At 33.6% G+C, this 15,277-nt stretch overlaps 2 protein-coding genes across 2 annotated transcripts; one reads left to right on the top strand and one right to left on the bottom strand.

Annotated features, from left to right (window-relative positions):
• Positions 1-5,222: 5,222 nt before the first annotated feature.
• Positions 5,223-7,173, top strand: LOC132052602 (large ribosomal subunit protein uL6z/uL6y). The gene is made up of 3 exons (XM_059444213.1): positions 5,223-5,674; positions 6,583-6,705; positions 6,829-7,173. The coding sequence occupies exons 1-3, from the start codon at positions 5,300-5,302 to the stop codon at positions 6,913-6,915; spliced, it is 585 nt and encodes a 194-aa protein (XP_059300196.1). The 5' UTR covers positions 5,223-5,299; the 3' UTR covers positions 6,916-7,173.
• Positions 7,174-11,911: 4,738 nt separating this feature from the next.
• Positions 11,912-12,977, bottom strand: LOC132054651 (uncharacterized). Its single transcript, XM_059446627.1, has 3 exons — positions 12,394-12,977; positions 12,184-12,281; positions 11,912-12,075 (listed from the first exon to the last, which is right to left on the bottom strand). The coding sequence occupies exons 1-3, from the start codon at positions 12,706-12,708 to the stop codon at positions 12,042-12,044; spliced, it is 447 nt and encodes a 148-aa protein (XP_059302610.1). The 5' UTR covers positions 12,709-12,977; the 3' UTR covers positions 11,912-12,041.
• Positions 12,978-15,277: the final 2,300 nt, after the last annotated feature.

Raw genomic sequence — 15,277 nt, 5'->3', positions numbered from 1 at the left:
TTTTACTTCATACTTCATGTGCAACAATCTCGGGATTAAACACCAAAATGACACATTTGTCTATCTTTAAAAGTCGACGATATCTTCAATTTGCATAGAGGTAGTAGAGTAACTAATGTATCCCTGTATGATGAAATTATGAAAGTGGACACATGTTAAAGAACAAATTTATGGGCTCATTCATTTCCACAGCCCACAAGCTCATCTCTTAGCAGTTCATGAGCCCATCTTCATGTTTGAGTTATGGAGTTATCTTGTTAAGTATCCAATGAAACACGTCATATTAGAGTTACCCTATTTGGGCTACAGTTTCGAACTAATTGGTCGAGTCGACCTGTTCAAGCTTATTTGGATCTAATTTTTCATGGCCATACACGTGGTTAAACGGCCGATCTGTTCAAACTATTTGGGCTAAGTACATGCACAACATTGTTTTAGGACAACGGGCAATTTGCAGTTGTTTTAGGACAACGGGCAATTTGCAGGATTGTCCTTACCCGGGGTGGTCTTTAATTTTTGTCCCTCAAAATGGCGGTCTTTAACTTTTGCCCTTCCGAAATTCTGCCTTACATGGACAAACTTGTAAAATTCTTCCTTGTAAAATTCTGCCTTGCGATTTTTTTTTTTTTTTTAACTGACCTGGGGTTCGAACCCACAACCTTAGTGTATCAGGCGAAGAAAGAAAACTTAAAGACAACCAATTTGAAGGATAAAAATTAAAGATCACCCAAATGAACGATAATCCGCGCAAAAAAAAGTAGGACAACACATATATATGAGCTCCTTTAAGGAAATATTTTGGGGATTTGGCATGGCATGACAGCGTGGGCCACTAATTGGCATAAAAAAGCCTATATTTTTTTTAAATTGGCATCTCATAACTAAATATGCATTTTCATTAAAATGTTTGGCATTATCCAACCAATTCGTTCACCAAAAAATAGGATTTATAACTGATTTTCTCTCTCATCCTTTAATGCTTTTATCCTTAAATAAGCCACATTACACGCTAATCTCTCCATCTATTTTGAGTAGTTTATCAAAAAATCTATATAGATATTTATTTTCCCCCCTTAACCTTAATACCTATATTCTCCAAAATTACCGAAAAAATTTGATATAGCTTTTGAACGGTTTGCTGAGTTAGAGTATTTTAATTTGTCATATGGTGAAGTACCATGTATACATTCTGATATATATTGTGAAGTACTGTATACATTTAGATATATATTGTGAAGTACCATGTATACATTCTGATATATATATTTTAAAGTATCATGTACACATTCTGATATATATTGTGAAGTATCATGTATACATTCTAATATATATTTTACAGTACCATGTATACATCCCAATATATATATATATATATATATATATATATATATATATATATATATATATATATATAATGTTGTATTTTTTTGTATTTTGTGAATTCATGAAAAATAAACAATGTATTACATATACATTAGTCTGTATACATTTTTGTATTAATATACATTCTGATATATATATATTTTAAAGTACCATGTATACATTCTGATAAATATATTTTAAGGTACCATGTATACATTCTGAAATAAGGGAAACAAAATAATTGAATCCATCTCAGGTGAAATAAGAAAAAAAAAATTAGAGTATTTTAAACTAATACTTCCTCCAAATAAAAAAGGACATCATGAATAATTGGATCTCTAATTTTAGAGATTTCCTGTAACCGAAGAAGAAAGAAAGATTAAATACCTAATTTTAAGGATACAATAACGTGATAAAAGAAAAATATTCTCCCCATTTTTGCTCAGGCAAAATATACGGATGAAAATTTTGGCTACATAGTGCCAATTTTTTTAGGCTTAAAATTTGCTATCACTTTTCGGTTAAAAGAATGCCAATTCTATGAAAGACTTGTACTTATGTGTCAATTTCCCGAAACCACAGGATTTGCAAAAATGAAAGTAAAATACTTTTTTTGACAAAAAATAGTGCCAATAGTCGACAGAAGAGGCTATTTTTTTTTTTTTTTGGCAGACAAGTTAACGTCAAGGTCCATGATAGGTCCATAAAACTATTAGAGGTTCAAGCTCTAATTAAAGAGATAATTACATGGAGATACTGTTCGGTTATCTAGTTAACCAAATTTAACCCAACTTTCTTGTATTTACCAGTTTAGTCCAACACCTAATTTTCTTCTTTCCTCTATATGTCTCTCTTCCACTCTCGTTCTCCCCTCGCACTCCCCCCCCCCCCCTCCTCTCGCTCTCTCTGCTCCATTAGCAATTTTAAGCTCCGATTGAATCTCTTGACTTCATTTCTTCATATTAATTATTCACCCAACAAATTCTAAGCAGCAAAATTTATAGGTCTGAAATTTCACAGAAGTTCAAAAAAGCAACATGTAGTTCTTTAGATTTTAACCCAAAACATTTTCGTTTCGGCTTCAAATTTCAGACTTAGGTTCGCCCAAGCAAAGATTATCAGCTTTAAATAACACGCTGTCAAAATCTTAACACAAATCTCAGATTTCAAACATTCCAAAGGATTAAAAAGCCAACAATTATGATTTTACTCTTACCCACGAATTCCTTCTCAAACTAGCAGCTCCATTAGATTTAGCTCAATAACAACTATTAATGGAGATATGGTGGAAGCTGGTGTACAAATTGAGATATGGTGGATGGTGGTGTACAAATTGAGATATGATGGTGTTTGAGAGGAATATTTGAGTCCCCAAAGAAATACACTGTTTATACATAGTTATACAATGAAGGGGAGCCTTAGCGTAACTGGTAAAGTTGCTGACATGTGACTAGGAGTTGCGGGCTCAAGCCGTGGAAATAGCTCCTTGCAGAAATGCAGGGTAAGGCTGCGTACAATAGACGCTTGTGGTTCGGCCCTTCCGCGGACCTCGCGCATAGCAGGAGCTTTGTGAACCGGGCTGTCCTTTTTATTTTATTTATATATACATAGTTATACAATATTTATACATTGTTATACAAAGCATATACATTATTTATACATTATATATAGTGAATAAGAATGTATAATAGTGTATAAGGATGTATATGTAAAGTTACAAAAGAAGTTGAGCAACTTAAATAAAACTATACAAAACATATATATTTTTCATACACTAATAATACAATGGGCTACATCGACTGCAAACTAGATGTGTGGATTGTATATTCCCCTTACCCCTTGATCAAAACATGTGTTGCTGTATGTGTTAAAGTCCATTAAATTTGTTATGGGCTCAAACTTTGATCAAAGCGTACGTATGACACAGCTTTTAGTTCAAGTCCACGAAATATGATTACAGACTCAATGGGCTCAACAAACCATTGAGCCCATGGACTAAATCACGTAGGGCAATTTGCGCGATGGTACTGATTCGGGGATGGTTTTTAATTCTCGTCCCTCAAATTGTTGGTCTTTAATTTTTGTCATTCGCCTAAAATATTCCCAGCTTCCGAATTCAAACTCCAGCTCTAGTAAAAAAAAAAAATCTCTAGGCAGAATTTCGTAGCAAAATTAGGCCTATTCGGGTAAAAGTTAGGCCATTCCAGCGGACTGAAAAAAAAAAAAATCTACCTTGCAAAATTTCGTAATGCAAACTTTTGCCCCAAGGCAAAAATTTCACGAAGTCTTGCCTTGCGAATTCTTTCTTTTTTTTTTTTTACTGAGCGAGGGTTCGAACCCAGAACCTCAGGATATTTCAGCCACTTTTTTAAGCGAATGACAAAATTAAAGACCGGAAATTTAAGGGACAAAAATTAAGGACCAACACCTTTGAAGAACAATCTGTGCAAAACAATCAATCATGTACTTGCAAAGGCCAGTAAACGGGTAGGTTATGCTTTTATTTCTACATAACAATTCGCACAAATACCCGATCTTGAGATGGTCTTTAATTTTTGGCCTTCGGCACTTCAAGTAAAGAAAAGGTGGCCGAAAATCTCCCTGACATTGAAAAATAAAAAGAAATTTGGATCTATGACCTAATTTCGCAAGACAGTGTTTCATAGAAACTATGCCTTATTGGGCAAAGTAACATAGAAACTATGCCATGTCCGACACAGTTCTATAGAAATAAGTTTATCCGGTAAAACTTTATTTCTACGGAACTTATACCGACCGAATTAGTTACTACACAACTTATGCCGAATAACAAACCAAACCAAACACCAAACTGTTTAAAGGTCCTAATGCACAAATAAACCTAAATGTTGTCTTCTAAAATTAATTCTTCTATACACACAAATTAGCTCACTTTGATATGTGACAAATGCTCTTCCAAAATTGAGTTAATATAAACACCGAATACATATACGTCTTTTCCTTGTTCACACAAAAGAAACTTCCTTTATGTAGTTACTTTTATACGAAAGAATATATTTATATTAGACTCAATTGAAATGCTTCAAAAAAAAATTATGACTTTGTACAACACCTAAAATTAAAGCTAACAGATGTATAATTTATGTATATTTTATATATAACAATATATATAATGTAATTATTTTTGATCGACGGACCATAACTTGCCCAAAAGAAAAGGCAAAATATGGCTTAAACAAACAGGGCAATTCGCAGGAATGCCCTTATTTTGGGGTGGTCTTTAATTTTTGTCCATTAAATTGGTGGCCTTTAATTTTTGCCCTTCGTTAGAACCTCTTGATTTCGGATTTGAACCCCCGCTCAGTCAAAAATTTTAAAAAAATTGCAAGGTAGAGTTTGGATTTGCAGGCAGAGTTTGAAACTCTACCTTAAGGTAGAGTTTGCAGTCAAACTCTATCTGATCAGGTAGAGTTTTGAGGCAAACTCTACCTTAATGTTAAGGTAGAGTTTTGCCTTCAGGAATGTCAAAACTCTCCGTTAAGGCAAAGTTTTGCCTTATACTTGAATGCAAAATTCTACCTACAGGCAAAACTCTGCCTTGCAATTTTTTTTTTTTTAATGAACTGGAGTTCGAATCCAGAACCTTGGGGTATTAGGCGAAAGACAAAAATTAAAGACCACCAATATGAGAGCTAAAAATTAAAGACCAGTGGTTTTGAAGGACAATCCGCATCAATGAAGCGAACATATAAAATGGGCCGGTGAAGGAGTTGGGCACACGGGCCTATTTATTGGGTTGGCTCTCATAACACTCATAATAATTCGGCCCATAGCAGCTAGGGTTTCAATAAGTAGCATAGCAGCATATTAAAGACCTCTTCCTCTAAAGCTTCACAATCGCTGCTAGGGTTTTAGCGATCACCACATTCACACACTTGTCTCAAGAAATTCAGCCAAGATGAAGACTATTCTGTCCTCAGAAACCATGGATATCCCAGACGGAATCACCATCAAGGTGAAAGCAAAGCAAATCGAAGTTGAAGGACCAAGGGGCAAACTCGTCCGTAACTTCAAGCATCTCAATCTGGATTTTCAACTAATCAAAGATGAGGAAACTGGACAGAAGAAATTGAAGGTTGAAGCTTGGTTTGGATCTCGTAAAACAACTGCTGCTATCCGTACAGCACTTAGCCATGTTCAGAATCTTATCACTGGTGTTACTAAGGGGTATAGGTACAAGATGAGGTTTGTGTATGCTCACTTTCCTATCAATGCTTCCATTACTGGTGGTAACAAGTCCATTGAAATCCGTAACTTTCTCGGCGAGAAAAGGGTAAATTTCTTTTTCATATTTGTTTTTTTTTCTGAAGATTTTTAAACTAGTGAAATGATTTGATTTAGTTTGTTTATATGAGCTTATAATATGTGATCTGTTTTTTTTTTCCAATTAAATGTATGTCTGCCGTGCGTTTTTGTGTTGTATAAATAATTCATGTAGAGCGCATATCCCGTCCCGATAAACTAGATTATACACAAATGGATATATGAATCTTATGGATCAGTTTTATATAAAAATTAGATTATATTATGTGATCCTTGTGCATAATTTTTTTAAGATTTAGTTGTAATTCGGCTTTTGCAAGACTGACAGTCTGTTGGTCCTTCTTAGTAATGTCAAACACAAGTCAAGGAAATGAGAGATGATGTGCTTTGGAGTTATTGTCAAACATAAATTACAGAAGAGGAAAATTGATAGACTGTACTTGTCCAAAAAAGGAATGGCAGGATTATATTAATTTATAGGTCGCAAACTACTTTAGTCATTATTGTTGGTCGAAAGTTTGCAATTAGTATTTCTTGGATTTTAAATAAATATGACAGAGAATAGTTTTTTTCAGGTAGGTTTAGGACCTTGAGACTAAAGATGAATTAAACGTTGGTTATTTATGAGAGAAAGCAATGTGATTATCATAGCTTGTTTTGTGTAATCTGAAGGAATCACGTTTCAGTATAAGTAAAAACAAGCTTTCAATTAGGATCCTATTTTGGCTAGGTTACTCTAATGGTTTAAGTTGGAATTTTGTTTCATTTCTGTTTGTGATTCTTACGATTTTATCTCTATTTTCTGAGTGAAATTCCCTTTTTACCAGAAGCTTACTACATATTGCAATGACCTTGTATCCTTGACTGCACATTCGTATAGTGCTTGGAGATTAACTGGTTTGTTGATGACTGTTTCAGGTTAGGAAAGTTGACATGCTTGATGGGGTAACAGTTCTTCGATCTGAGAAGGTTAAGGATGAGCTTGTATTGGATGGAAATGACATTGAGCTTGTCTCTCGCTCTGCAGCTCTCATTAACCAAGTAATCCCTATGTTCTCTCTGCCAACATTGAACATTCAAAGTTTGCATGCATATTAAATCGATTCACAATGAATATGATGACTTCGGGTTATTTAACTTTTCAATGCTTTATTTTGTTTACAGAAATGCCATGTGAAGAACAAGGATATCCGAAAGTTTCTTGATGGTATCTACGTCAGTGAGAAGGGTACAATTGTTGAAGAAGAATGAGTACTTTAGAAGTAGGCATGTTGGTGATGATCCATATCCCAAATGCTCGTTTTACCTTATCTTTTAAGTTCATTTGGAGACTATATATCACAGACTTGTTTGAAGTTCAGTTTTCTAGGTCTTGTTTTGAAATTTTGTTGACAAAGTGGATTTGGTTATTTCAATTGTGCCAAATGTTTCAGTTCTTGTTATCTTTGGGTGAGAATTGTTTGATTCTAAAATTTAAGGGCATGATTATCGGAAGTTGCAACCGCGTTATATTTGATAGTTGTTGATTTTGCATAGTTTTCATTCAAGGCTTCGTAGCAAGGATTGGGCAACCATGTCTTTTGTAGTTATTCATGGTTGCCAGAGTATTCATTTGATGGCTCAGTGACTGTGGCCTTCCTCTTAAATCTTTGTGGTTTTTTGCTTAGTGTTTCAATGTCCCAGTAAATGAGACTATTGGATTGCCCTTATAGCATATTCTATAGCCTAGTAGCTTTGTTAACTGTGTGTTCGGAAGGACGTGAAAAAATTTACAAACCTATTGATGTTTGTTTATTCATTGTGGTATCTGAAAAATGTTATAATTAACAACCTTTTGATTTCTGTGATAAAAATGTTTGGGCAAACTATTTGAGGACTCTTCCACACTTTCTGAGATATTTCGGTATGTTTAGAATACATCACGCATCGAGCTGCTAATAATTTTACAGTTTTCACACTTTTCAAATATTAAAATTTATAGAAGTATGCAAATAATATCTTTGATCCGATGATATCTAAATCAAAATCAATATCTTTTGAGTAATGATTAAAAGAAGCTCGTAACTTATTGGAATAATTTCATGATTGCTATCGTTAAAATATTGGTTCCCTTTTGGCCCTGTTTTCTTTTATATATCTTTACATTTTACCTTGTATGGTTTTGACACACTCTCAAATGGGTAAATATTTTCTCTTGGTATTTCCACTTATTCCAGCAGTAAAACTGTTGGGTAAATGATATAGTTTAAAATGTAAAACTATGACATGAACAAATAAACGAAGGGCCTAAAATGTTCCTAAACTATCAGATCTGTTTATGATTGTTTTCTGTTAGTCAATTAGCTTCTTAAAGTACGCAGAACAAATCCGATAGGTTAAATGCATTTTTTTAAAAATCATTTTCTGTATTTATTTTAACGTCTTCTGTCATTGCAATTAATATAATAATCAAAGTTACATATTGAAGTTCTTTTTCGATCAAATCCCAGTCAGATAAAAGGAATATCGTTAAAATTATTAAATAAATGATAATATAAAACTTCAAAGTTATAAATTTATTTAAAGGGTGAGGTTTTCTATCCTGGTTAGGAATGTAGATAGGCCAGGTTGGTTTGGTTTTTCTCTTTGCCAAACCAAATCAAAGGTGTGGGATTTCGATATTTATAAAGAGAGAATACATAAGTACCCCCTAATGATGACACTTTTTTTCCAATAAGACACCTTTAACTTCAGGGGGTCCTATGACCCCCCCCCCCCCGCTTTTAACAACTTCAAAATAGTATATATTCACCCTTTTTCGATCAACCCCAAGTATAAGCAGATCTGTGCAACTCACGCACCAATCATCACTTGCCACGTGTCAAATTGATTTTTAAATTTTTTGATTTTTTATTTTTCCTATTTGATTCCTTTTCTTTTATTTTTCTTTCCCCCCTTCTTCTTCACCTCAACTTCTATAGAAGTTCCCCCCACCTTAGCCACCCCATCACCACCACTGCACCACCAATTCCACCATAGCACCACCGAAAGTTGCCAAACCACCACCAAATAATTAAAATTAGCACCAAACCAAATTTGAAATTTAAATCGACATCTATCCAACTTCTTACCCCCAAATCAATATCCCTTAACCTCACCACTTTCAACCTCCATTTTTAGGAGGGAAAAAAAATTAATGAACCCGACTAAAAAAAAAAAAAAAAGAGAATAAGATAGAAAACAAAAGTATTGTTTTTCAAACCGGCCAGAATTGGAAGAACCACCATTCCATCTCCAATCAAAATAGCATTAACCATCACCAAATCAAACTTTGAAAATTAGAAATCACCTTCAAACCACCATTCCATCTCCAATGACTTACCCCAAGCTCCATAACAAAAATCAAAAGCAAAAAAAGACAAAGAATAAGGACGATTCGGAAAAGTCCATAGAAGAACTATCTTGAAGAAACAGAGGAAAAAACAAAAATAAAAAAAAGGGTAACCAATTGGGCCTTCTTGGTGAAGAAGATAAGAAAAAAGAAAATATTAAATAAAATAAATAAAGTAAAGTCCATAGAAGAATTACGCGCTATTGAAGAGTGAATACACTAATATGCCAATAAGGGTGATAAATCCAAAACAAGATTAAAACTTATTAGGACCCCCGCAAAGTTGCGCTTATTGAAAAAAGATGTCATGATTTATGTATTCTCTCTATTTATAAACTAAATTAAATCAATAATAGTCGGGTTTTTGAATCTTGGGTTTTCTCAGATTTTTTGGATTTTTCTCGTTTTTTTGTGGTTCAATGTGAATCATCTTAGAGTAGGACAATCATAACAAACATCCACATCGTTGTAAAATGAAAACGGGCAAGCTTAGTAGCAGTCTTATCTATCTAAATCAGTAAAAGCACTAATATTATTATCGGTTTAGCCGTTAAGCCATACGTTAAGAAATATTAGATTTACATTTGTCCTCTTAACTCCAACAAACGTTCTCCATTTTTAGGTTTGTGAGAGATTATGTCGTGAGATACATTAGTGAAATGCATGTGGTATTTTAATGCTATTCTTCCCAGATTGGCACCATTCCCATCTCCTTTTGATCACTTTGACGTTGAATGAAGAAAAGTGGTTGAGAAATGATGAAGAAGAAGTGGGAGAGCTTAGGGTTTTAAAGAATGAATTGGAAAATTACAAAAAATAATGAGTCTGCTCATATATAGCCGTTACATACGCCAAATGGACGAAATTTTCAGAGAAAATTATGCTTCACGCGCGTTTTGGTGATTGAGGCCAAACATGTAGTCTAGCGTGTTCAGGGTGTTTTAACTATCTCTGATAGTTTAGGAAAAGTTTCAATAAAAAACACAAAAAAAAGTGAATATTATTTACACCGTTCGCTTGTGTTATTGTGTAGATCTTGAGTTTACTGCTCTTTGGAAGGGGTTCATTCGGTTACTTCTTAGAAGTGGAAATTTTTCTACTACACAGTAAACAGACGACTTGATAGTGCATCTCGTTCAAAATTGATATGCATTCATTGCCTGGAATTTGGATGTTTGTATATCAAGTATAGTCATTGTAATTGGTACGGGGAGGTGTTTTAAGATATTTTGTTAAGTAAACTTGTTTCATTTTTTTGCGCGGAGCGCCCTTCTTTTTGGTATTTTAAATTTCCTATTCTCTTTAAAATTGGCACCATTAACACCCATCTCCTTTTGAACACTTTGACGTTGAAAATTTTAAAAAAAATTCGGTTGAGAAATGATGATAGAAGAATTACTAGAGCTTAGGTTTTAAAGAATGAATTGGATAACTTTGATAATTCTTCACAAAGTTATGCCGGTCCGCATAAAAATTTGCCCATTAAAAGTATGCCCCCACATATATGTGAAGAATTATCGTTACATACGATACAATGGATAAGGCAAAGTATTCAAGAAAATTATAATTTTTAACTACGCCCATCCTAATTAAAATAAAATTGATCCAAACTTAACAATATTAACACATGTAGTGACAACCTCATCATGAATTGCATTTCGACCAAAGATTTACTGTACCATTTCCACCCAAAGACAAGAGCATGTTTATTCCCGTCAAGAAGTAAATCTTAGATAAAGCCAAAGACAATAATTCGGTGTAAGTAAGCTAGCTATAGATGGTCAATCAAGCACTCGAATGCTATCCACAATGTCGAAACTTTTGTCCTCCACGTGATACACCTAGCAAGCTTCCACAAGAATGATGAATATTTTGAACCACTTTCCGGGATTTAACAAAACATGCTATGACTTATCACTCAAATATTTATTGTGTAGACCCTAAGATCTTTGATAATTTTCACAAAGTTACTCTTTTAATGGGCAAACTTTTATCATTTGGTCCGACATACTTTGTAGAAGGAATTATCAAAGTTATCTTGGGACACATACTTATGCCAAGTCGACCTGATAAGTATCTCGTTAATTTTGGTAATTCCTTCATTGCCTGTATGCCGATAGCGAAATTTAAATCGTATATTGCGAATTTTTTTTAAAATTTTGAGCCATGGTTCGAACCTGGAACCTATGGGGTTAGGTGTTTTAAACATTTCAAATATTTTTTAAAGTCCACCCCAAAGAAGGGCAATTCTGCGAATTGCCCAACTTGTTTTAACATAGTCATTTGGTTTGGGCTTTGTTTACCTTAATGACGTAAATGGGCAGTGGGCTTAAACTGTAAGCCCGAATCTGACGTTAAAAATATATAAAAATTATGACAAAGTTAAAGAAAAATAATATGTATATAACACTAAAAAAATAAACAGGCGTCCACCAAAATAGTGATTCTTTCCTCCTAAATATAAAGCATATATTACCAAGCATGTCAAGTTCCATTACAAAAGAGAGTACTATAAAAAGTAGTTACTTTTACTCAACAATATTACTACTAATTAAGAGCATACAAATCAAATCCTTCAACATCCTCTTTCATTCCCCATCATCACTCCCAGACTCATCCGCAGCCAACTCCGCCACCTCAACAGCCCAACTATCCTCATCATAGAAGTCGATGGAGAAAAAACTCACTACTGGTCTCCTCTCTATCGGCAAACCCATAAAATCGTATGTAGCATTAGTACCCAGCACAAGATTCCCTAAAATGTGAGATACACCATTGACAACCTACTTAAATCAAAGTTAGTTAGGTGAGAATTTTATTTATTAAAACAATAAGTATAAACATAAATTTTTTATGAAACTAATATTAATTACCACCGGCACGGCAAATGTAGGTGGATTAACGTAACGAACCGGCAATGCCCCAGAGACCCAAAAGGCCATCAAAACTCCATAGTATGGACGAGGAACGTTGGAGACAGTGCATGATTTGCAGTAAGAATCATCCATTAATGCCCAATGGTCATGCAAACAAGAACGACACTAAAAAAAGAAAAAAGAAAAACTCGGAGAATTATTTAACTGAAAATCAATAGAATGCACAAATAGAAGGATGTAAAATCTATAGTTGGACCAATTTATTATACTTACTTCTCCAGAGAAATGAGTGTTCCTAACATGAAGCGTATCGTCTCTAAGGAATGGAGACTATGAACACCCAAGTCATTGTCACAGTATGCACATTTCCACTATCCATCAATATTTGAAAGAAAAATGCGATGAGAATTATTTTACCAACCAACAGAAATTTAAAAAAAAAAAAAAAAAGAAGTCACAAAACTAGGCAGAAGTTTGCTATACCTGAATTCGCATAGGTGCGGTCGTCGAATTTTTGTAGTTCCACTCAGGTACCATATCACCGCAGTTTCTCATCCCGGCATTATAAGCTAGCCGGAAAAGTCGTGACCCCTCCTCTTCTACATAGGGATCATGTTCATCTTCATCACCCTCATCATCTCCCTCATCATCTTCATCGCCCTCATCATCTTCATGTTCATCTTCGTCGCCCTCATCATCTTCATGTTCCTCATCTTCATCATGTTCCTCACTATATTTTTCCTCTTCCTCATACTCACTGTTGTCTTCAAATTCATCGCTGCCGTCTGAGCTTGACATGATGAATTTGTTTGATGGTTTAGTCCGACGAGTTGAGATTTCATTTTATAGCCGAAATCCAACCGCATCGTCAATTTCTTTATCAGAAAATGGCAACTCACTCTTTTACGTATCAGGAATCACAAGAGGAAGGAGAGGTGGAAAGGTAGAAGATGATGTATAGGGTCAGATTGTGAGATTGGGACATGGAAGTAGATGGACATGGACAGTTTTGGAGAGAGAGAGAGAGAGGGGTCCAATGTTTTATATTATACTAATAAATACAAAGAGATGGTAGTAGTAGTACTAAGAGCCCGTTTGGATTTTATAAGTTTTTATAAAAAGTTTTCAAGCTTTTTTTTTTGGTCAGTTTTGGGCACTAATTATAAGCTATTTTTTGTCTAAAAATGGTCAAAAAAAATCGACCCATTTTTAACTTGGTTTATCTAAAAGATTTTATAAGTCGAAAACAAATTATAAGTCTAAAAAAATAAGTTGGACTACTCCCAACTTATTTTTTTTAGAATTATGTTCGCAAATGCCTTTTCCTATAAGCCAATCCAAACGGCTCTAAGTAGTAGGAGAAGTCTATTTGAAAATCACAAAAGTTATTAGTAGTACTAAGTAATAGGAGTAAGTCCATAATCAATAATTCAATATTACCAACAACCAAATCGACTTCAGTGTCAGTACTGAGTACTCCATATAAAGACTTCTGCTATAATTATTTCTCTTCTTGGAGAAAGATATCTCGTTGCTCGAAAGAAAACTAAAAGCCTATCTTGGAAATTGCTTGAAGTTTGAAAAGCAAAAAATTAATCAAGGCTCCATGTTTGAATCTTTTTAACAGCTCCATGTTTGAATCTTTTTAACAAGGTCATTTTCGGGTAAGACATGAGTTGGGTCAAATGTGTAGGATGTACTACATGAGTTAAATAGGTTTATTATTAAAAAATGGGACTTTAATATGACATGACTCGCCAATTAGAAAATAGCGAGTCTTTTGCTGTTCTGCAGTGTTTTTAATATTTTAAGGGAAATAGTAATAGTTTTTTTCTTTCTGGCTACGAATAATAAATATGAGTGACATCTTTTTTTAGTCATGTGTCAATTTCTACTTTTCTATTAAGTTAATGCTTGTGTCCTTTTTCTTTTAATATATTAGTTGAATTTCATCACTTTTGCTAACTTTGGCATGATACATATATATTTCTATTAGGCTTAATGCATATGCAGCCCCTGAACTTGTTTCTTTTTTTCATTTTGGCACCTTAATTAAGTGTTGTTCCTATTAAACCCCTGAACTCGTCCTCAAATGTGTCTAACAAACACAATCTGACTTACATAGTAAATATCTTCAATGTAGCAACATGCTAACATATATTCTAATTTAATTATGCTATTTTTTAGCTAAGATTAGCAACAGTTGAGAGGAAAAAAAAGAGTAAATTCTTAATTAAAAGTGATGAAAGGCTACAAAACCGACACATCCATGACCTAAAGAATAGCTTTTTACCACACGTCTAACATATTACTTTACCTTCATTACCACAATTTATTTTTTGCTTCTAATAAAATCATACTTAGAGGGTTTGATAGACACACTCGGGACGAGTTCGTGGGTTCGATAGAACAACAATTATTTAAGCGTAAAAATGGAAAAAAGTGACAAGTTTAGGGGGGCTGCATATACATTAAGCCTTTCTATTATATATAAGTGTCAAAGGAGGACTAACACAGCTTCATCAACTTGTACCAAAAGCTTTACAACTTGTACATGCAATTAATGCTTGTACCATAAGCTATATAACTTGCACACTTTACTCAACTATTTTTTTATCTCACGTGGACATATGTTATAGTACTTAATATTTATTCCCTTCTCATGTATAGACGTATGCACTTTAATTTTAATTCTTCGACACATTTATTTCCTCCATGCACTTTTACTTGTTCAATTTTGACTTTTTTCCGTTTGTCGAATATTTATTCTCTTCTCACGTATAGACGTACGCATGCGCTTCAATTTTAATTCTCCTACACAAATTTCTATTCTATTTATTTATTATATTATATATATATATATATATATATATATATATATATATATATATATATATATATATATATATATATATATATATATATATATATATATATATATATATAAGAGAGGACTAACATAGCAATACAAATTTGTACCACAAGCTATATAAATTGTACAGTTTAACCAACTACTTTTTTATCTCACGTGGACATATGTCATAATATTGAATATTTATCTCTTCTCATATATACACGTATGCACTTCAATTTTAATTCTCCGACACATTTATTTCCTCCGTGCACTTGTACTTGTTGACTTTTGACTTTTCAAGTTTATTAAGAATTAATAAATGAAGTACTTCCTCCGTCCCATATTACTTGACCATGTTACTGAATAACTTTTTTATCCCACGTGGACATATGTCATAGTACTGAATATTTATTCTCTTATCACGTATGAACTTAATGCACTTTAATTTTAATTCTCCAACACATTTATTTCCTCCGTGCACTTTTACTTGTTCACTTTTGACTTTTCAAGTTC

This window comes from Lycium ferocissimum, chromosome 4 (assembly GCF_029784015.1).
Source record: "Lycium ferocissimum isolate CSIRO_LF1 chromosome 4, AGI_CSIRO_Lferr_CH_V1, whole genome shotgun sequence".
In the NCBI taxonomy this organism is placed as follows: domain Eukaryota; kingdom Viridiplantae; phylum Streptophyta; class Magnoliopsida; order Solanales; family Solanaceae; genus Lycium; species Lycium ferocissimum.
The sequence above is the reverse complement of the archived record's forward strand: the minus strand, read 5'-3'. Positions and strand labels throughout refer to the sequence as shown.